We start from the raw sequence: 24,444 nt of genomic DNA, 5'->3' as shown, positions 1-24,444 counted from the left end.
GTCTCATCTGAATATGTACTGCCTGTATTCAATTCTATGTATATTACATTAATAACATGCTACAGTCTTGGAAATACAACAGGCAAATCCAATCAGTGATGGAATGGTTATTACTACCTATGTACAGTACTTCCTGTGAGTTTATACATGCTTTAAAACATTGTAAAAAAACACCTTTGATGAATTCTTAATCTCTATAAACACTAGGAAACAAAGCGTCATTACAAAAATTCTGTAGAAATTTATTTTCTTATCAACACTTATCAAAAATATCTGCACCGCATTTTGCATAGATGGATACAATATATTTGACACATCTGTTTACATGATTGTTAGAACAACTTATTAAAAAGTGAAAAGGAAAAAAAAAAAAAAAAACTATTTCAGGACTTTGGTCACATTGTAGATACTACCAACAAACGATCTATTTCTAAGCAACAGACTATCTGTTGATAAGCAACTGCTTGCTAAGATTAGGGTAAGGTTTAGAATAAGGGTTAGTAGTTAGTTGAAATGTTACTGATAGCCTGTAGAGCATCTACAGACGGACTATTCAAATAAAGTGTAACCAGGCTTTTCTACAACAACAGACACTGCAGCAGAAAAAGGGATGATTTAATAACAGGACTCAATTACTATTGACTGGAATAACTCATGAACATCCTTAAATACATATTTGGAACCAAAGACTTGGACATTTCAATAGCCTATCAACTCTAAATATATTTGTCTTACATCCAAATAAGATATCTATTCAATAAGGAATACAATAAATATTGCAAATATATTATTGTAGGTTACTAACCAATTTTCGTTAATCAAATATATTAACCTAATTTACTTAAATATAACAAAGAGAGAAAACATTGAACACATATTTAATAACATTTGTTCATAACTTAAAACGCTGTCAGGGCCATTAGTCTCAAACAGCATGTAAAAAAAATACGATTTCCCCCCCAAAATAATCCTTGATTTCAAAATGTTCCATGAAAATAATCCTCAATTTCGATCAGCTTCTTCACAGATCTGTATTCCATATGGATTGACTCATATGTATCGTACTCAACTATTCACAGTTGACTGATCCTTCCACACAGTACTATGGAAATCTGAACCTTCAAGCCAATCTCTGCCTGTTGTCGCAGATGATGGTGACGTCCTGAGCTCCGTATGTGGGTAGCTCCTCTTCTGCTTCCTCTGACATCACTTCCTTCTCTATGTGACATCAGTAATCCACGGAAAAGTGACCAGGTAATCCTTGTCCAGAATTTAAGAATTCCTAAGCGACAGCATTACCAGTTTTCCCACTTTCTTCCCAGCCTTCCAGACCAGGTAATCCCAGACTTGGCATTAATCGAAATCATCTCTCCTCCTCTTCCTCAGATGAAGGTGTACTGGGTCATCTCCAGACAGCCTGTGCCCTACAGGGTAAAGGTGCCAGGTGAGATACCCAGGATCAATTGGCGTACTGGGCATAGAAGGCCACCTTGACCCTCTCTATCTGGTGACACAGCTTGATGGCTGGACCCAACTTCAGCTCCATACACTCCTGGACTGTAGGCAGGGTCAGCAACAACAACGCCTGGCCATCTATGTCCTGCAGAGAGAATGTGAGAATAAGATAAGAAAGAGATAATATGGACAGAGACAGAGAATAAGGACAGACACAGAGAGAGATAATATGGACAGAGAGACAGAGAATAAGGACAGAGACAGAGAGAGATAATATGGACAGAGACAGAGAATAAGGACAGAGACAGAGAGAGATAATATGGACAGAGAGACAGAGAATAAGGACAGAGACAGAGAGAGATAATATGGACAGAGAGACAGAGAATAAGGACAGAGACAGAGAGAGATAATATGGACAGAGAGACAGAGAATAAGGACAGAGACAGAGAGAGATAATATGGACAGAGAGACAGAGAATAAGGACAGACACAGAGAGAGATAATATGGACAGAGAGACAGAGAATAAGGACAGAGAGACAGAGAATAAGGACAGACAGAGAGAGATAATATGGACAGAGAGACAGAGAATAAGGACAGACACAGAGAGAGATAATATGGACAGAGAGACAGAGAATAAGGACAGAGAGACAGAGAATAAGGACAGACACAGAGAGAGATAATATGGACAGAGAGACAGAGAATAAGGACAGAGAGACAGAGAATAAGGACAGACACAGAGAGAGATAATATGGACAGAGAGACAGAGAATAAGGACAGACACAGAGAGAGATAATATGGACAGAGAGACAGAGAATAAGGACAGACACAGAGAGAGATAATATGGACAGAGAGACAGAGAATAAGGACAGACACAGAGAGAGATAATAAGGAGAGAGACAGAGAATAAGGACAGACACAGAGAGAGATAATAAGGAGAGAGACAGAGAATAAGGACAGACACAGAGAGAGATAATATGGACAGAGAGACAGAGAATAAGGACAGAGAGACAGAGAATAAGGACAGAGACAGATAATACGGACAGAGAGACAGAGAATAAGGACAGAGAGACAGAGAATAAGGACAGACACAGAGAGAGATAATATGGACAGAGAGACAGAGAATAAGGACAGAGAGACAGAGAATAAGGACAGAGACAGAGAGAGATAATATGGACAGAGACAGAGAATAAGGACAGAGACAGAAAGAGATAATATGGAGAGAGACAGAGAATAAGGACAGACACAGAGAGAGATAATATGGACAGAGAGACAGAGAATAAGGACAGAGAGACAGAGAATAAGGACAGAGACAGAGAGAGATAATATGGACAGAGACAGAGAATAAGGACAGACACAGAGAGAGATAATATGGACAGAGAGACAGAGAATAAGGACAGAGAGACAGAGAATAAGGACAGAGAGACAGAGAATAAGGACAGACACAGAGAGAGATAATATGGACAGAGAGACAGAGAATAAGGACAGAGAGACAGAGAATAAGGACAGAGACAGAGAATAAGGACAGAGACAGAGAATAAGGACAGAGACAGATAATACGGACAGAGAGACAGAGAATAAGGACAGAGAGACAGAGAATAAGGACAGACACAGAGAGAGATAATATGGACAGAGAGACAGAGAATAAGGACAGAGAGACAGAGAGAGATAATATGGACAGAGACAGAGAATAAGGACAGACACAGAGAGATAATATGGACAGAGAGAGAGAGAATAAGGACAGAGAGACAGAGAATAAGGACAGACACAGAGAGAGATAATATGGACAGAGAGACAGAGAATAAGGACAGAGAGACAGAGAATAAGGACAGAGACAGAGAGAGATAATATGGACAGAGACAGAGAATAAGGACAGAGACAGAAAGAGATAATAAGGAGAGAGACAGAGAATAAGGACAGACACAGAGAGAGATAATATGGACAGAGAGACAGAGAATAAGGACAGAGAGACAGAGAATAAGGACAGACACAGAGAGAGATAATATGGACAGAGAGACAGAGAATAAGGACAGAGAGACAGAGAGAGATAATATGGACAGAGACAGAGAATAAGGACAGAGACAGAGAGAGATAATATGGACAGAGAGACAGAGAATAAGGACAGACACAGAGAGAGATAATATGGACAGAGAGACAGAGAATAAGGACAGAGAGACAGAGAATAAGGACAGAGAGAGATAATATGGACAGAGACAGAGAATAAGGACAGAGACAGAAAGAGATAATAAGGAGAGAGACAGAGAATAAGGACAGACACAGAGAGAGATAATATGGACAGAGAGACAGAGAATAAGGACAGAGAGACAGAGAATAAGGACAGAGAGAGATAATATGGACAGAGACAGAGAATAAGGACAGAGACAGAAAGAGATAATAAGGAGAGAGACAGAGAATAAGGACAGACACAGAGAGAGATAATATGGACAGAGAGACAGAGAATAAGGACAGAGAGACAGAGAATAAGGACAGACACAGAGAGAGATAATATGGACAGAGAGACAGAGAATAAGGACAGAGAGACAGAGAATAAGGACAGAGACAGAGAGAGATAATATGGACAGAGACAGAGAATAAGGACAGAGACAGAAAGAGATAATAAGGAGAGAGACAGAGAATAAGGACAGACACAGAGAGAGATAATATGGACAGAGAGACAGAGAATAAGGACAGAGAGACAGAGAGAGATAATATGGACAGAGACAGAGAATAAGGACAGAGACAGAGAGAGATAATATGGACAGAGACAGAGAATAAGGACAGACACAGAGAGAGATAATATGGACAGAGAGACAGAGAATAAGGACAGAGAGACAGAGAATAAGGACAGAGACAGAGAGAGATAATATGGACAGAGACAGAGAATAAGGACAGACACAGAGAGATAATATGGACAGAGAGAGAGAGAATAAGGACAGAGAGACAGAGAATAAGGACAGAGACAGATAATACAGACAGAGAGACAGAGAATAAGGACAGAGACAGAGAGATAATATGGACAGAGAGACAGAGACAGAGAATAAGGACAGAGACAGAGAATAAGGACAGAGACAGAGAATAAGGACAGAGAGACAGAGAATAAGGACAGAGACAGATAATACGGACAGAGACAGAGAATAAGGACAGAGAGACAGAGAATAAGGACAGAGACAGATAATACGACAGAGAGACAGAGAATACGGACAGAGAGACAGAGAATAAGGACAGAGAGACAGAGAATAAGGACAGAGACAGAGAATAAGGACAGAGAGACAGAGAATAAGGACAGAGAGACAGAGAATAAGGACAGAGACAGATAATACAGACAGAGAGACAGAGAATAAGGACAGAGACAGAGAGATAATATGGACAGAGAGACAGAGACAGAGAATAAGGACAGAGACAGATAATACGGACAGAAAGACAGAGAATAAGGACAGAGACAGATAATACGGACAGAGACAGATAATACGACAGAGAGACAGAGAATAAGGACAGAGAGACAGAGAATAAGGACAGAGACAGATAATACGGACAGAGAGACAGAGAATAAGGACAGAGAGACAGAGAATAAGGACAGAGACAGATAATACGGACAGAAAGACAGAGAATAAGGACAGAGAGACAGAGAATAAGGACATAGAGACAGAGAATAAGGACAGAGAGACAGAGAATAAGGACAGAGACAGATAATAAGGACAGAGAGACAGAGAATAAGGACAGAGACAGATAATACGGACAGAAAGACAGAGAATAAGGACAGAGAGACAGAGAATAAGGACAGAGACAGATAATACGGACAGAAAGACAGAGAATAAGGACAGAGAGACAGATAATACGGACAGAGAGACAGAGAATAAGGACAGAGACAGATAATACGGACAGAAAGACAGAGAATAAGGACAGAGAGACAGAGAATACGGACAGAGAGACAGAGAATAAGGACAGAGACAGAGAGAGATAATATGGACAGAGACAGAGAATAAGGACAGACACAGAGAGATAATATGGACAGAGAGAGAGAGAGAATAAGGACAGAGAGACAGAGAATAAGGACAGACACAGAGAGAGATAATATGGACAGAGAGACAGAGAATAAGAGAATAAGGACAGAGACAGAGAGAGATAATATGGACAGAGACAGAGAATAAGGACAGAGACAGAAAGAGATAATAAGGAGAGAGACAGAGAATAAGGACAGACACAGAGAGAGATAATATGGACAGAGAGACAGAGAATAAGGACAGAGAGACAGAGAATAAGGACAGACACAGAGAGATAATATGGACAGAGAGACAGAGAATAAGGACAGAGAGACAGAGAATAAGGACAGACACAGAGAGAGATAATATGGACAGAGAGACAGAGAATAAGGACAGAGAGACAGAGAATAAGGACAGAGACAGAGAGAGATAATATGGACAGAGACAGAGAATAAGGACAGAGACAGAAAGAGATAATATGGAGAGAGACAGAGAATAAGGACAGACACAGAGAGAGATAATATGGACAGAGAATAAGGACAGAGAGACAGAGAATAAGGACAGAGACAGAGAGAGATAATATGGACAGAGAGACAGAGAATAAGGACAGACACAGAGAGAGATAATATGGACAGAGAGACAGAGAATAAGGACAGAGAGACAGAGAATAAGGACAGAGAGAGATAATATGGACAGAGACAGAGAATAAGGACAGAGACAGAAAGAGATAATAAGGAGAGAGACAGAGAATAAGGACAGACACAGAGAGAGATAATATGGACAGAGAGACAGAGAATAAGGACAGAGAGACAGAGAATAAGGACAGAGAGAGATAATATGGACAGAGACAGAGAATAAGGACAGAGACAGAAAGAGATAATAAGGAGAGAGACAGAGAATAAGGACAGACACAGAGAGAGATAATATGGACAGAGAGACAGAGAATAAGGACAGAGAGACAGAGAATAAGGACAGACACAGAGAGAGATAATATGGACAGAGAGACAGAGAATAAGGACAGAGAGACAGAGAATAAGGACAGAGACAGAGAGAGATAATATGGACAGAGACAGAGAATAAGGACAGAGACAGAAAGAGATAATAAGGAGAGAGACAGAGAATAAGGACAGACACAGAGAGAGATAATATGGACAGAGAGACAGAGAATAAGGACAGAGAGACAGAGAGAGATAATATGGACAGAGACAGAGAATAAGGACAGAGACAGAGAGAGATAATATGGACAGAGACAGAGAATAAGGACAGACACAGAGAGAGATAATATGGACAGAGAGACAGAGAATAAGGACAGAGAGACAGAGAATAAGGACAGAGACAGAGATAGATAATATGGACAGAGACAGAGAATAAGGACAGACACAGAGAGATAATATGGACAGAGAGAGAGAGAATAAGGACAGAGAGACAGAGAATAAGGACAGAGACAGATAATACAGACAGAGAGACAGAGAATAAGGACAGAGACAGAGAGATAATATGGACAGAGAGACAGAGACAGAGAATAAGGACAGAGACAGAGAATAAGGACAGAGACAGAGAATAAGGACAGAGAGACAGAGAATAAGGACAGAGACAGATAATACGGACAGAGACAGAGAATAAGGACAGAGAGACAGAGAATAAGGACAGAGACAGATAATACGACAGAGAGACAGAGAATACGGACAGAGAGACAGAGAATAAGGACAGAGAGACAGAGAATAAGGACAGAGACAGAGAATAAGGACAGAGAGACAGAGAATAAGGACAGAGAGACAGAGAATAAGGACAGAGACAGATAATACAGACAGAGAGACAGAGAATAAGGACAGAGACAGAGAGATAATATGGACAGAGAGACAGAGACAGAGAATAAGGACAGAGAGACAGATAATACGGACAGAAAGACAGAGAATAAGGACAGAGACAGATAATACGGACAGAGACAGATAATACGACAGAGAGACAGAGAATAAGGACAGAGAGACAGAGAATAAGGACAGAGACAGATAATACGGACAGAGAGACAGAGAATAAGGACAGAGAGACAGAGAATAAGGACAGAGACAGATAATACGGACAGAAAGACAGAGAATAAGGACAGAGAGACAGAGAATAAGGACATAGAGACAGAGAATAAGGACAGAGAGACAGAGAATAAGGACAGAGACAGATAATAAGGACAGAGAGACAGATAATACGGACAGAGACAGATAATACGGACAGAAAGACAGAGAATAAGGACAGAGAGACAGAGAATAAGGACAGAGACAGATAATACGGACAGAAAGACAGAGAATAAGGACAGAGAGACAGATAATACGGACAGAGAGACAGAGAATAAGGACAGAGACAGATAATACGGACAGAAAGACAGAGAATAAGGACAGAGAGACAGAGAATACGGACAGAGAGACAGAGAATAAGGACAGAGACAGAGAGAGATAATATGGACAGAGACAGAGAATAAGGACAGACACAGAGAGATAATATGGACAGAGAGAGAGAGAGAATAAGGACAGAGAGACAGAGAATAAGGACAGACACAGAGAGAGATAATATGGACAGAGAGACAGAGAATAAGGACAGAGAGACAGAGAATAAGGACAGAGACAGAGAGAGATAATATGGACAGAGACAGAGAATAAGGACAGAGACAGAAAGAGATAATAAGGAGAGAGACAGAGAATAAGGACAGACACAGAGAGAGATAATATGGACAGAGAGACAGAGAATAAGGACAGAGAGACAGAGAATAAGGACAGACACAGAGAGAGATAATATGGACAGAGAGACAGAGAATAAGGACAGAGAGACAGAGAATAAGGACAGACACAGAGAGATAATATGGACAGAGAGACAGAGAATAAGGACAGAGAGACAGAGAATAAGGACAGACACAGAGAGATAATATGGACAGAGAGACAGAGAATAAGGACAGAGAGACAGAGAATAAGGACAGACACAGAGAGATAATATGGACAGAGAGACAGAGAATAAGGACAGAGAGACAGAGAATAAGGACAGACACAGAGAGATAATATGGACAGAGAGACAGAGAATAAGGACAGAGAGACAGAGAATAAGGACAGACACAGAGAGATAATATGGACAGAGAGACAGAGAATAAGGACAGAGAGACAGAGAATAAGGACAGACACAGAGAGATAATATGGACAGAGAGACAGAGAATAAGGACAGAGAGACAGAGAATAAGGACAGAGACAGAGAGAGATAATATGGACAGAGACAGAGAATAAGGACAGAGACAGAGAGAGATAATATGGACAGAGACAGAGAATAAGGACAGAGACAGAGAGAGATAATATGGACAGAGACAGAGAATAAGGACAGACACAGAGAGAGATAATATGGACAGAGAGACAGAGAATAAGGACAGAGAGACAGAGAATAAGGACAGAGACAGAGAGAGATAATATGGACAGAGACAGAGAATAAGGACAGACACAGAGAGATAATATGGACAGAGAGAGAATAAGGACAGAGAGACAGAGAATAAGGACAGAGACAGATAATACAGACAGAGAGACAGAGAATAAGGACAGAGACAGAGAGATAATATGGACAGAGAGACAGAGACAGAGAATAAGGACAGAGACAGATAATACGGACAGAAAGACAGAGAATAAGGATAGAGAGACAGAGAATAAGGACAGAGAGACAGAGAATAAGGACAGAGACAGATAATACGGACAGAGACAGAGAATAAGGACAGAGAGACAGAGAATAAGGACAGAGACAGATAATACGACAGAGACAGAGAATACGGACAGAGAGACAGAGAATAAGGACAGAGAGACAGAGAATAAGGACAGAGACAGAGAATAAGGACAGAGAGACAGAGAATAAGGACAGAGAGACAGAGAATAAGGACAGAGAGACAGAGAATAAGGACAGAGACAGATAATACAGACAGAGAGACAGAGAATAAGGACAGAGACAGAGAGATAATATGGACAGAGAGACAGAGACAGAGAATAAGGACAGAGACAGATAATACGGACAGAGAGACAGAGAATAAGGACAGAGAGACAGAGAATAAGGACAGAGACAGATAATATGAACAGAGAGACAGAGAATAAGGACAGAGACAGATAATACGGACAGAGAGACAGAGAATAAGGACAGAGAGACAGAGAATAAGGACAGAGACAGATAATACGACAGAGAGACAGAGAATAAGGACAGAGAGACAGAGAATAAGGACAGAGACAGAGAATAAGGACATAGAGACAGAGAATAAGGACAGAGACAGATAATAAGGACAGAGAGACAGAGAATAAGGACAGAGACAGATAATACGGACAGAAAGACAGAGAATAAGGACAGAGAGACAGAGAATAAGGACAGAGACAGATAATACGGACAGAAAGACAGAGAATAAGGACAGAGAGACAGATAATACGGACAGAGAGACAGAGAATAAGGACAGAGACAGATAATACGGACAGAGAGACAGAGAATAAGGACAGAGACAGATAATACGGACAGAAAGACAGAGAATAAGGACAGAGAGACAGATAATACGGACAGAGAGACAGAGAATAAGGACAGAGACAGATAATACAGACAGAGAGACAGAGAATAAGGACAGAGACAGAGAGATAATATGGACAGAGAGACAGAGACAGAGAATAAGGACAGAGACAGATAATACGGACAGAAAGACAGAGAATAAGGATAGAGAGACAGAGAATAAGGACAGAGAGACAGAGAATAAGGACAGAGACAGATAATACGGACAGAGACAGAGAATAAGGACAGAGAGACAGAGAATAAGGACAGAGACAGATAATACGACAGAGACAGAGAATACGGACAGAGAGACAGAGAATAAGGACAGAGAGACAGAGAATAAGGACAGAGACAGAGAATAAGGACAGAGAGACAGAGAGACAGAGAATAAGGACAGAGAGACAGAGAATAAGGACAGAGACAGATAATACAGACAGAGAGACAGAGAATAAGGACAGAGACAGAGAGATAATATGGACAGAGAGACAGAGACAGAGAATAAGGACAGAGACAGATAATACGGACAGAGAGACAGAGAATAAGGACAGAGAGACAGAGAATAAGGACAGAGACAGATAATATGAACAGAGAGACAGAGAATAAGGACAGAGACAGATAATACGGACAGAGAGACAGAGAATAAGGACAGAGAGACAGAGAATAAGGACAGAGACAGATAATACGACAGAGAGACAGAGAATAAGGACAGAGAGACAGAGAATAAGGACAGAGACAGAGAATAAGGACATAGAGACAGAGAATAAGGACAGAGACAGATAATAAGGACAGAGAGACAGAGAATAAGGACAGAGACAGATAATACGGACAGAAAGACAGAGAATAAGGACAGAGAGACAGAGAATAAGGACAGAGACAGATAATACGGACAGAAAGACAGAGAATAAGGACAGAGAGACAGATAATACGGACAGAGAGACAGAGAATAAGGACAGAGACAGATAATACGGACAGAGAGACAGAGAATAAGGACAGAGACAGATAATACGGACAGAAAGACAGAGAATAAGGACAGAGAGACAGATAATACGGACAGAGAGACAGAGAATAAGGACAGAGACAGATAATACGGACAGAAAGACAGAGAATAAGGACAGAGACAGAGAATAAGGACAGAGACAGAGAATATGGACAGAGACAGAGAATAAGGACAGAGACAGATAATATGGACAGAGACAGATAATATGAACAGAGAGACATAGAATAAGGACAGAGACAGAGAATATGGACAGAGACAGAGAATAAGGACAGAGACAGAGAATATGGACAGAGACAGAGAATAAGGACAGAGACAGATAATATGGACAGAGACAGATAATATGAACAGAGAGACATAGAATAAGGACAGAGACAGAGAATATGGACAGAGACAGAGAATAAGGACAGAGACAGAGAATATGGACAGAGACAGAGAATAAGGACAGAGACAGAGAATATGGACAGAGACAGAGAATATGGACAGAGAGACAGAGAATAAGGACAGAGACAGAGAATATGGACAGAGACAGAGAATATGGACAGAGACAGAGAATATGGACAGAGAGACAGAGAATAAGGACAGAGAGACAGAGAATAAGGACAGAGACAGAGAATATGGACAGAGACAGAGAATATGGACAGAGACAGAGAATAAGGACAGAGAGACAGATAATACAAACAGAGAGACAGAGAATAAGGACAGAGACAGGGGCAGATAATACAGACAGAGAGACAGAGAATAAGGACAGAGACAGATAATACGAACAGAGAGAAAGAGAATAAGGACAGAGAGACAGAGAGAGGAAAGGATGACATTGGTAATGATAACGTGAAGAGAGAGTCTGTATATCAAACAAGAAAGTGTGTTGTTTTGGGGACGTGTGTGTGTCTGCATGTATTTCAGAGTGTGTGCAAGCCTGGCCTGCTGAGGAGTGATGGACTCCATCCTAAGCTGGAGGAGTGCCCTCATCATATCTATGAACATAGACAAGACTCGAACTCCTCTAGCTCCACAATGATATAGGGTGCAGGCCAGGCAGCAGCCTGTTAGCCAGCTTAGTGGAGTCTGTGGAGTCGCCTTAGCAATCTCACTAGAATAAAGACCTCCTCCATTCCTGTCATTATTGAAAGAGATTGTGATACCTCACATCTCAAAATAGGGCTACTTAATGTTAGATCCCTCACTTCCAAGGCAGTTAGTCAATGAACTAATCACTGATCATAATCTTGATGTGATTGGACTGAAATATGGCTTAAGCCTGATGAATTTACTGTGTTAAATGAGACCTCTCCTCCTGGTTACACTAGTGACCATATGCCCCGTGCATCCCGCAAAGTGGTGTTGCTACCATTTACGATAGCAAATCTCAATTTATCCCACAACAATGACTGAGTTTTCATCTTTTGAGCTTCTAGTCATGAAATCTATGCAGTCTACTAAATCACTTTTTATAGTTACTGTTTACAGGCCTCCTGAGCCGTATACAGCATTACTCACTGAGTTCCCTGAATTCCTATCGGACCTTGTAGTCATGGCAGAAAATATTCACATTTTTTGTGACTTTGATATGGAAAAGTCCACAGACCCAATCCAAAAGGCTTTCGGAGCCATCATCGACTCAGTGGGTTTTGTCCAACATGTCTCCGGAACTACTCACTGCCACAGTCATACTCTGGAACTAGTTTTGTCCCATGGAATAAATGTTGTGGATCTTAATGTTTTTCCTCATAATCCTGGACTATTGGACCACATTTTATTACGTTTGCAATCGCAACAAATAATCTGCTTAGACCCCAACCAAGGATTATCAAAAGCCGAGCTTTAATTTTCTCGGACAACCCAAAGATTCTTAGATGACCTTCCAGACTCCCTCCACCTACACAAGGATGTCAGAGTACAAAAATCAGTTAACCACCTAACCGAGGAACTAAATTTAACTTTGCGTAATACCCTAGATGCAGTCACACCCCTAAAAACAAAAAACATTTGCCATAAGAAACTTCCTCCCTGGTATACAGAAAACACCCGAACCCTGAAGCAAGCTTCCAGAAAATTGGAACGGAAATGGCTCTACACCAAACTGGGAGCCTTCCGACTAGCTTGGAAAGACAGTACCGTGCGATATCGAAGAGCCCTCACTGCAGCTCGATCATCCTATTTTCCAGCTAAATTGAAGAGTCTAAAATGTATTTTTGATACTGTTGCAAAGCTAACTAAGAAGCAGCATTCCCCAAGAGAGGATGGCTGTCACTTCAGCAGTGATAAATTCATGAACTTCTTCGACGAAAAGATCATGATCATTAGAAAGAAAATGATGGACTCCTCTTTAAATCTGCGTATTTCTCCAAAGCTCAGTTGTCCAGTGTCTGCACAACACTGCCAGGACCTATGATCAAGGGAGACACTCAAGTTTTTTAATACTATATCTCTTGACACATTGATGAAAATAGTCATGGCCTCTAAACCATCAAGCTGCCTACTGGACCCTATTCCAACTAAACTACTGAAAGAGACGTTTCCTGTGCTTGGCCCTCCTATGTTGAACATAATAAACTGCTCCCTACCCACCGGATGTGTAGCAAACTCACTAAAAGTGGTAATAATAAAGCCTCTTGACCCAGAAAATGTTAAAAAAAAAAATAAAAAAAAAACTTCCTATATCGAATCTCCCATTCCTCTCAAAAGTGTTTGAAAAAGCTGTTGCGCAGTAACTCATTGCATTTCTGAAGACAAACAATGCATACAAAACGCTTCAGTCTGGTATTAGACTACATCATAGCACACTGAGTCTGCACTCGTGAAGGTGGTAAATTACCTTTTAAATTGCGTCAGACCAAGGCTCTGCATCTGTCCTCGTTCTCCTAGACCTTAGTGCTGCTTTTGATACCACAACATTCTTTTGGAGAGATTGGAAACCCAAATTGGTCGACACGGACAGGTTCTGGCCTGGTTTAGATATTATCTGTCAGAAAGATATCAGCTTGTGTCTCTGGATGGTTTGTCCTCGACAAAAAAATGTCGGTGTACCTCAAGGTTCTGTTTTAGGACCACTATTGTTTGTTTTCACTATATACTTTACCTCTTGGTGATGTGATTTGGAAACGCCATGTTAACTTTCACTGCTTTGCGGACGATACACAGCTGTACATTTCAATGAAACATGATGAAGCCCCAAAATTGCCCTCCCTCAGACATAAGGAAGTGAATGGCGGTAAATGTTTTACTTTTAAACTTGGACAAAACAGGGATGCTAGTTCTAGGTCCCAAGAAACAAAAATATCTTCTGTTGGATCTGACAATTCATCTTGATGGTTGTACAGTCGTCTCAAATAAAACTGAAGGACCTCGGCGTTACTCTGGACCCTGATCTCTCTTTTGATGAACATATCAAGACTGTTTCAAGGACAACTTTTTTCCATCTTCGTAACATGGCAAAAATCTGAAACTTTGTCCGAAAACGATGCAGAAAAATTCATCCGTGCTTTTGTCACTTCTACAGTAGATTAGACTACTGCAATGCTCTACTTTCTGGCTACCCAGATAAAGCACTAAATAAAATTCAGTTAGTGCTAAATACGGCTGCTAGAATCTTGACTAGAACCAAAAAATGTGATCATGTTACTCCAGTGCTAGCCTCCCTACACTCGACCTTTAAGTCTTTATTGAAGACTTATCTCTTCAGTAGGTCAGATGATTGAGTGTAGTCTTGCCCAGGGGTGTGAAGATCAACGGAAAGGCACTGTTGCGATGAACCGCCCTTGCTGTCTCTGCCTGGCCGGTTCCCCTCTCTCCACTGGGATTCTCTGCCTCTAACCCTATTACAGGGGGCTGAGTCACTGGCTTACTGGTGCTCTTCCATTCCGTCCCTAGGAGGGGTGCGTCACACGAGTGGGATGAGTCACTGACGTGATCTTCCCGTCCGGGTTGGCGCCCTCCTCGGGTTCGTGCCTTGAGGGAGATCTTCGTGGGCTATTCTCGGCCTTGTCTCAGGGTAGTACGTTGGTGGTTGAAGATATCCCTCTAGTGGTGTGGGGGCTGTTCTTTGGCAAAGTGGTGGGGTTATATCCTTCCTGTTTGGCCCTGTCCGGGGGTATCATAGGATGGGGTCACGGTGTCTCAGCCTCCAGTATTTATGCTGTAGTAGTTTATGTGTCGGGGGGCTAGGGTCAGTCTGTTATATCTGGTGTATTTCTCCTGTCTTATCCAGTGTCCTGTGTGAATTTAAGTATGCTCTCTCTAATTCTCTCTCCCCCTCTTCTCTCGGAGGACCTGAGCCCTAGGACCATGCCTCAGGACTACCTGGCCTGATGACTCCTTGCTGCTAGTTCCTGCCTTTCTAGGGAGTTTTTCCTAGCCACCGTGCTTCTACACCTGCATTGCTTGCTGTTTGGGGTTTTAGGCCAGGTTTCTGTACAGCACTTTGTGACATCGGCTGATGTAAAAAGGGCTTTATAAATACATTTGACTGGTTGTGTGTACCTGCTCCTGGAAGATGTTGGCGAGAGCAGCACAGTCGGTGGAGGTGATGAAGGTGACCACGTCTTCTACGGACCACTCCAGAGGGTTCCTCTCCAACACCAGCTGGCACTCCGCCTCACTACACTCCACCTGGAGGGCCACAGGACACAAAGATTAATCTACATACAGGACCTTTATCGACTGGATATGACAGCCGGACGCCATTCACTGACCATATCTGGGCCACCCGGCCACCAGGGAGCCAAAGAACCCATCAAATACTAAATCACATCTTCATTATTGTGGGTCTGTGTATGTGTGTGTCTCTGCGTGTAGCATTCTCTCTCTCACCTGCATCTCCTGTCTCTTGGGTGGGTGGTACTTGCTCTCCTGGTTATATGACAGGGACCGAGTGCTCCGCCTCCTGCTTTCAGGACCCTCACGGCTGCTCGAAGCTACGCCGGTATGGGTGGCCCTGCGTAGCGTCACGGCGCGCCGCGGCCGGCTGTTAGCCACCTCCACAGAGGACGTGTCTGTGTGGTCCTCGCGCGGCTCAGAGCTGGTGCCTTCTTCACTGCCCGACTGCAACATAAGATAATCTTCGTCCTCGTCTTCATCACTGTCCTGAAGGGAGTTATAGGGTCAATCTTAGTGCAGTGACAATCAAGTCCATATATATATATATATATATATATATATATATATATATATATATATATATATATATATATATATATATATATATAGAGAGAGAGAGAGAGAGAGAGAGAGAGAGAGAGAGAGAGAGAGAGAGAGAGAGAGAGAGAGGGGAGGGGAACGTGTGTGATTTCAAAGTGTTGAGAGAAAGACACACAGAGAGAGCAAGAATGAAAATGAAAAAGAGAGGGGGAGGGGAACACAGCCTTCACTCTTACACAGGAGAGAAAGAGACACGGAGAGAGCGACAGACAGACCGACATAGATGGAGAGCTCTGTCAGACCTGTGGTGACCCTGCAGGAGTGTAGTCCACTGCAGACGAGCGCCGTTTCTTCTGGACAAAGATGGCCTTCCTCTTCTTCCTGCGTCGTGTGGGTTTGGCCTCCAGACTCTCCTCTCCTCCAAACGACTTAGACAGCTTCTTCTTCTTACCGTAGTAATAAGCTGGGGACACAACACTCAACACAGTTCATATGGGCTCAATTCTGATGCAGGTTAGCTATTCATTTAAAAGGGGGTTTAATCAAACAAATGGCTGTGTGTATTTTCGTGTGTGTGTGTTTTTTTGTGACAGACACACAAACTCACACTTGTAGAAAATTACTGTATTTGTTCGCGCACGCACACACCAACCTACAAACATATATGAAGTTGATCTTAGTTCCCATTAACAGAAACCCACACATGAACACACAAGTAGAGTAACCACACCTGCACACACACTCACTATATTTGGTCTTGGTCTGCATGGAGCAGCTCTCAGGACACTGGTCTGTGACTTGGACGGGGCTGAAGAGGTTGGGACAGCACTGCAGCTTCCCACACACTTTACGACAGAAGTCTGGGATCTGCTCTGCCAGACGCACGATACGGATGGACGATCGATACGTCTTCCCTTTGTATCTAAGGAGCGGAGAGAAACCGTGTCAGCTCGGGCCAATGGTATTGTTCATACAGGACCGTAAACTCAGGACGTTCACCAGGAGCGTGTTCTGGTCTGATGTGGCTTGTCTTGTGTCTTAAGTTAAAAATGGGTCCTAAATTGTCGCGCCAATCCTGGTCGAGCTCCTCCAGGTGGGACTCACTTGGCTTTGAGGGTCTCCTCGTGGCAGTCCCAGTGCTGGTCTTCCACATCCTGTAGTTCTCTCAGGACACGCCCAGGCTTGTAGGCCGCATTGATCAACATGCTCAGCACCTGCACGGGGACACACAGGAGAACACACTTTCTTTAAAAAAAATACTTTTTTTCTCCCTAGTTTTTTTTCTCCCTAGTTGTGAAGTGAAGTTTTTTAACTAGGCAAGTCAGTTAAGAACAAAAGCCAGTAGAACACAAACACACGAACCCTCAAACACACTCAAATGAGCAAGGACACACATTCACACACTCTCACTAGGGGGTATCTAGGGAAATTAAAGGCTGTTTTTGCTGAGTTACTGTGTGTGTGTGTGTGTGTGTGTGTGTGTGTGTGTGTGTAAACAGAAATGACTGACAGCTCACATTAAACTGAAGCTGCTGCTGAGAGACCGCAGGTGGTTAACAAGACATTTCCTTCTCTCCTCCCTCCCTTCCTCCCTCTCCAGTCCTTTAATTAGGCATATGCCTCACCACCTCCTCCAGAGTCTGTTGTTAGTTTTTCTGATCCCATAGGACTCTGGTCAAAAGTAGTGGGAATAGATGCAACCAGTATGTTGATGTTCCTCTACCTACCTCTTTGAGGACCAGAGTGCATTTCCCCGGCCCTACAGCCTGTGGCAGCTCAGCGATGCGCCCCTTGTTCAGATAAGGGCCAGAGAAACAGCGGTGGTTCACGTAGATCCTGGAGCAACAGTATCTCCCATTGGCTGAGCCTGAGGAGGAGAGAGAGAAGCATCATGGGACATCTGACAATCCTCCAATGACAGACAGGTAGAAGATTGTCAGGCAGCCTATTAAGTTCAATCTCTTGATAGACTATATAGAAGTCCAATTATTTTTTTTCACTATCAGAATTGGGCTGTGTTTAGATAGGCAGTCCAATTCTGATAGATGTTCTTACTAATTGGCCTTTTGACCGATCAGATCTGAAAAAGATCTGATGTAAAAAGATCTGATGTGACTGTTCAAAAGACAAATGAGTGGAAAAAAAGATCAGAATTGGGCTGGCTGTGTAAAAGCAGCCTAACACTTACATTATGAATGAGCTGTTCTAAAAATCCAATGGCTTGTTAACGAGGCTTGTATTAGAGGTGTGCTGCACATAATGTAGTGTGATGCCACACCTCAGTTTACACTTTGTTACTCATACACATGGAATTGCACAGCTCCGGTTGAATAGTAATTAGACAAATGATAAATATGCATGAGCGGAATTTAGAAGGACATGCGTCTCTTATGGACATCATACTGATGCACCTCCCCACACACACAATAAACAGAGCATTGGCACACACACACCCTTAAAACATAACATTGGCCGTATAAAATGTTGAGAGGAGTGCTAACAGAAGTGTTATATTGATCAATATGTAGCAGTTTGTCAGAACGCAACACTTCTCTGAGAGCTGTGAGGTACCAATCAGCGATTGTGAAGAGCAACTGTTAGACGAATGTTGTTTGCTCATCAATATGAATCTGCTTTGAAACAGGTGTGGCTAGCGCGCGCACACACACACACACACACACAACAGGGCTTTTCCATGTTCATCATTAATTCTCATTTTCATTAATAGCTGTAAATAAATCATCACATACAGTTGATGTCGGAAGTTTACATACACCTTAGCCAAATACATTTAAACTCAGTTTTTCACAATTCCTGACATTTAATCCAAGTAAATATTACCTGTCTTAGGTCAGTTAGGATCACCGCTTTATTTTAAGAATGTGAAATGTCAGAATAATAATAGAGATAATTATTTATTTCAGCTTTTATTTCTTTCATCACATTCCCAGTGGGTCAGAAGTTTACATACACTCAATTAGTATTTGGTAGCATTGCCTTTAAATTGTTTAATTTGGGTCAAACGTTTCAGGTAGCCTTCAACAAGCTTCCCACAATAAATTGGGTGAATTTTGGCCCATTCCTTCTGACAGATCTGGTGTAACTGAGTCAGGTTTGTAGACCTCCTTGCTCACACACACTTTATCAGTTCTGCCCACAAACTTTCTATAGAATTGAGGTCAGGGCTTTGTGATGGCCACTCCCAATACCTTAAGTTTGTTGTCCTTAAGCCATTTTGCCACAACTTTGGAAGTATGCTTGGGGTCATTGTCCATTTGGAAGTATGCTTGGGGTCATTGTCCATTTGGAAGTATGCTTGGGGTCATTGTCCATTTGGAAGTATGCTTGGGGTCATTGTCCATTTGGAAGTATGCTTGGGGTCATTGTCCACTTGGAAGTATGCTTGGGGTCATTGTCCACTTGGAAGTATGCTTGGGGTCATTGTCCATTTGGAAGTATGCTTGGGGTCATTGTCCATTTGGAAGTATGCTTGGGGTCATTGTCCATTTGGAAGTATGCTTGGGGTCATTGTCCATTTGGAAGTATGCTTGGGGTCATTGTCCATTTGGAAGTATGCTTGGGGTCATTGTCCATTTGGAAGTATATGCTTGGGGTCATTGTCCATTTGGAAGTATGCTTGGGGTCATTGTCCATTTGGAAGTATGCTTGGGGTCATTGTCCATTTGGAAGTATGCTTGGGGTCATTGTCCACTTGGAAGTATGCTTGGGGTCATTGTCCATTTGGAAGTATGCATGGGGTCATTGTCCACTTGGAAGTATGCTTGGGGTCATTGTCCATTTGGAAGTATGCTTGGGGTCATTGTCCACTTGGAAGTATGCTTGGGGTCATTGTCCATTTGGAAGTATGCTTGGGGTCATTGTCCACTTGGAAGTATGCTTGGGGTCATTGTCCATTTGGAAGTATGCTTGGGGTCATTGTCCACTTGGAAGTATGCTTGGGGTCATTGTCCATTTGGAAGTATGCTTGGGGTCATTGTCCATTTGGAAGTATGCTTGGGGTCATTGTCCATTTGGAAGTATGCTTGGGGTCATTGTCCATTTGGAAGTATGCTTGGGGTCATTGTCCACTTGGAAGTATGCTTGGGGTCATTGTCCATTTGGAAGTATGCTTGGGGTCATTGTCCACTTGGAAGTATGCTTGGGGTCATTGTCCATTTGGAAGTATGCTTGGGGTCATTGTCCACTTGGAAGTATGCTTGGGGTCATTGTCCATTTGGAAGTATGCTTGGGGTCATTGTCCACTTGGAAGTATGCTTGGGGTCATTGTCCATTTGGAAGTATGCTTGGGGTCATTGTCCATTTGGAAGTATGCTTGGGGTCATTGTCCACTTGGAAGTATGCTTGGGGTCATTGTCCATTTGGAAGTATGCTTGGGGTCATTGTCCACTTGGAAGTATGCTTGGGGTCATTGTCCATTTGGAAGTATGCTTGGGGTCATTGTCCACTTGGAAGTATGCTTGGGGTCATTGTCCATTTGGAAGTATGCTTGGGGTCATTGTCCACTTGGAAGTATGCTTGGGGTCATTGTCCACTTGGAAGTATGCTTGGGGTCATTGTCCACTTGGAAGTATGCTTGGGGTCATTGTCCATTTGGAAGTATGCTTGGGGTCATTGTCCATTTGGAAGTATGCTTGGGGTCATTGTCCACTTGGAAGTATGCTTGGGGTCATTGTCCACTTGGAAGTATGCTTGGGGTCATTGTCCACTTGGAAGTATGCTTGGGGTCATTGTCCACTTGGAAGTATGCTTGGGTTCATTGTCCATTTGGAAGTATGCTTGGGGTCATTGTCCACTTGGAAGTATGCTTGGGGTCATTGTCCATTTGGAAGTATGCTTGGGGTCATTGTCCACTTGGAAGTATGCTTGGGGTCATTGTCCACTTGGAAGTATGCTTGGGGTCATTGTCCATTTGGAAGTATGCTTGGGGTCATTGTCCACTTGGAAGTATGCTTGGGGTCATTGTCCACTTGGAAGTATGCTTGGGGTCATTGTCCACTTGGAAGTATGCTTGGGGTCATTGTCCACTTGGAAGTATGCTTGGGGTCATTGTCCACTTGGAAGTATGCTTGGGGTCATTGTCCACTTGGAAGACCCATTTACGACCAAGCTTTAACTTCCTGACTGACGTCTTGAGATGTTGTTTCAACATGATGAATTTTTTCCTGAGGTGTTGCCTGATTTATTTTGATGTCAAGCAAAGAAGCACTGAGTTTGAAGGTAGGCCTTGAAATACATCCACAGGTACACCTCCAAATTACTCAAATTATGTCAATTAGCCTTTCAGAAGCTTCTAAAGCCATGACATCATTTTCTGGAATTTTCCAAGCTGTTTAAAGGCACAGTCAATTTAGTGTATGTAAACTTCTGACACACTGGAATTGTGATACAGTGAATTATAAGTGAAATAATCTGTCTGTAAACAAGTACTTGTGTCATGCACCAAGTAGATGTCCTAACCGACTTGCCAAAACTATAGTTTCTTAACAAGAAATTTGTGTTTCTTGTTTTAATGACTCCAACCTAAGTGTATGTAAACTTCCGACTTCAACTGTATTTGAATTATGAGTCGTGTTTACCTGTATCCATGGCAATGGGCTCACAGAGGTTGAGAGGGATTGTCTCCACTGGTTGTGGCGGAGCCAACCTACAGACGGAACCAATCAATCAATCAATCAATCAATCAATCAAGTGAACAGCCAAGCCATTCAATCAACGATACAGCTATTTAAGACCCAGTCAGATTTAGCTTAGTGTGATACATGTCCTTCCCTCAACACAACTGAACAACAGTGGAATGAGGGATTATTGATGAATGAGTCCCTTGGGTGAGAGATATGGTAAAAGAGGTTAGATGAGAGAGGTTGACAAAGTGTTACTGAAAGCCTCATATGTCGTCTCTGAACGACCACTACCCTGATCCTTCAGAGCTGCGTTTCCCAGCCGCGACTGAAACATGTCATTTGTCAATATAATAAATCTGTCCTCTGAAAAAAATAAAAGGCCATTTCCAAGTGAACAGCTAGCTACTGTTTCGGGGGGGGGGGGGGGGGGGCTATGGTCTGAGAGAGAGGGGCCTCGAGGCTTTTTAAGGGTATCTACTTGAGTGTGTTCTCCATCTAGGAAGTTGTATTGTAAAGTATAGGCCATGCATTTCTGTGGCTGCTGAAATGGCTTGGCAATGCATTGATTTGTTTTTAGAGTGGAATAGCAATCTGTGTGATGGAACTGTTAAAGTGCTGGATGGGGCTTTTCAAGAAGGGAATGGAACAGTGAGGGTTTTAAATTGGAGTGGTTCTCTGTAGTTTTGGAGCATCAGCGAACTTACTGCTTCTCTGGCTGGACGACGGCTATCTTCTTCTGCTGCTGGCCTGCAATCAACACAAAATAATAGGGTTTGCACTGTGTGCTCGTGTGTGCGTGTGTGTGTGCGTGTGTGAGAGAGAGATGCGGGGATACTTACAGACAGGCTTCAGTGGTGGAGTCAAGAGGTAAGCATTGGTCTCACACCATCCTACAGGAAAGATGTCCATGGACTCCACATCCACAATACATTCAGGGACGGACTTAGGCAGGCCTGGAGAGGGACAAAAGAGCATGGGGTAAGACAGCTGTCCCCCCCCACCCACACACACACACACACCTCACCTTCCAGTCTGAGCCACAGCAGGCGACCCCTGACCTGTGTGATCTGAGCCACACACACCTCGGTGGGCCTGACAGGGTTAACGGCCTCCAGCCACATGTCTTTAGCGAAGCCTCGGCTCTGCCACGCCTACACACACAGACAGACAGCCAATGGGATAAAGGGCAGACATAACAATGGATCCTTCTGACAAGACTTAAGCCACACACATTGTCTGTATAAGCATTCATTTAAAAAGATGCAATATGCAGAAATCGCTCAACCATTCCCTGGTTGCTAAAATTCTAATAGTTCACCTCATTTCATTTTGTGACAAAACAAGCAGTCATTGTGTACAGAATCATTGTACCATCTAAACCGTTGTGAAATATATTTTCCATAACCCAAAATATTGTCTTTTCAGCTGTTTGAATCTGGTATAAAAAAACGAAATCTGTGAACACCAGTGCACATAGAACAGACCCAGGGCTTCTTAGACTTGCTTTCAATGATAATGACAGATCTATGACTGACATTTCTATGTGAATTTGGTCGGGTCGTCCAAAAAGTGACATAATGCAGCTTTAAGGGGGGTGGGCAAAGGGACGACAAGAGGGAGGAAGAGAAAGGGGAGGAGAGGGATGGAGAGAGAAGGATGAGGACAGTGAAGAGAAGATGCATGGAGAGAGGGATGAGGACAGTGGGGAGAAGATGCATGGAGAGAGGGAAGAGGAGAGGGATGGAGAGAGAAGGATGAGGACAGTGAGGAGAAGATGCATGGAGAGAGGGAAGAGGACAGTGAGGAGAAGATGCATGGAGAGAGGGAAGAGGAGAGGGATGGAGAGAGAAGGATGAGGACAGTGAGGAGAAGATGCATGGAGAGAGGGAAGAGGACAGTGAGGAGAAGATGCATGGAGAGAGGGAAGAGGACAGTGAGGAGAATATGCATGGAGAGAGGGAAGAGGAGAGGGATGGAGAGAGAAGGATGAGGACAGTGAGGAGAAGATGCATGGCGAGAGGGAAGAGGACAGTGAGGAGAAGATGCATGGAGAGAGGGAAGAGGAGAGGGATGGAGAGAGAAGGATGAGGACAGTGAGGAGAAATGCATGGAGAGAGGGAAGAGGAAAGTGAGGAGAAGATGCATGGAGAGAGGGAAGAGGAGAGGGATGGAGAGAGAAGGATGAGGTGAGGAACTGAAGGAGGAAGGAAGCGAAAGTATCTTACGTCGGGGAAGCATGCGTCCGGGGCGGTCTCAGTCCCGCTCTGTTTCAGGTAGTCCGCCCAATCAAAGTCCTGGCTCAGGTAGCCCCTAGGCCGCTCTAGACCAATCCCGTTCTTCAGACACCACTGGACGGGGAGGATGCCCGGCGACTCAGAATGGCACACCAGGGACAGGGGTGTGGCCTCTGGAGTGAGGTCATCCACTGTGACCTGGAAGTAGTGCTCATTGTAGACCTAGAGAGAGCCATTATTACCATGGCTGCATTAACACATCGAAACACTTTTAAGGGTATGACTAGATTTGATACTGTTTGGTGGGGTGTGATACTGTTTGGTGGGGTGTGATACTGTTTGGTGGGGTTTGATACTGTTTAGTGGGGGTTGATACTGTTTAGTGGGGTTTGATACTGTTTGGTGGGGTTTGATACTTTTTGGTGGAGTGTGATACTGTTTGGTGGGGTGTGATACTGTTTGGTGGG

At 43.0% G+C, this 24,444-nt stretch overlaps 1 protein-coding gene across 6 annotated transcripts in view; it reads right to left on the bottom strand.

Moving 5' to 3' along the window:
* Window positions 1–221: 221 nt before the first annotated feature.
* Window positions 222–24,444, bottom strand: part of LOC115133816 (scm-like with four MBT domains protein 2) — a 53,086-nt gene continuing 28,863 nt past the window's right edge. For 4 of the 6 annotated variants that reach the window (XM_065021650.1, XM_065021649.1, XM_065021652.1 and 1 more), the window contains 13 exons: window positions 23,969–24,199; window positions 22,768–22,894; window positions 22,583–22,696; window positions 22,448–22,490; window positions 21,699–21,766; window positions 17,829–17,968; window positions 17,206–17,315; window positions 16,848–17,023; window positions 16,709–16,753; window positions 16,404–16,564; window positions 15,775–16,047; window positions 15,445–15,573; window positions 222–1,600 (listed from right to left, as the gene is read on the bottom strand). In XM_065021650.1, the coding sequence (XP_064877722.1) occupies window positions 1,460–1,600; window positions 15,445–15,573; window positions 15,775–16,047; window positions 16,404–16,564; window positions 16,709–16,753; window positions 16,848–17,023; window positions 17,206–17,315; window positions 17,829–17,968; window positions 21,699–21,766; window positions 22,448–22,490; window positions 22,583–22,696; window positions 22,768–22,894; window positions 23,969–24,199 (1,758 nt within the window). In that variant the 3' untranslated portion in view covers window positions 222–1,459. The remainder of the gene's footprint in view (window positions 1,601–15,444; window positions 15,574–15,774; window positions 16,048–16,403; window positions 16,565–16,708; window positions 16,754–16,847; window positions 17,024–17,205; window positions 17,316–17,828; window positions 17,969–21,698; window positions 21,767–22,447; window positions 22,491–22,582; window positions 22,697–22,767; window positions 22,895–23,968; window positions 24,200–24,444) is intronic. The other 2 variants (XM_065021653.1, XM_065021654.1) reach the window with 1 other exon arrangement.

Source organism: Oncorhynchus nerka, linkage group LG8, assembly GCF_034236695.1.
Source record: "Oncorhynchus nerka isolate Pitt River linkage group LG8, Oner_Uvic_2.0, whole genome shotgun sequence".
Taxonomy (NCBI): domain Eukaryota; kingdom Metazoa; phylum Chordata; class Actinopteri; order Salmoniformes; family Salmonidae; genus Oncorhynchus; species Oncorhynchus nerka.
This window is presented reverse-complemented; position numbering and strand designations above follow the sequence as displayed.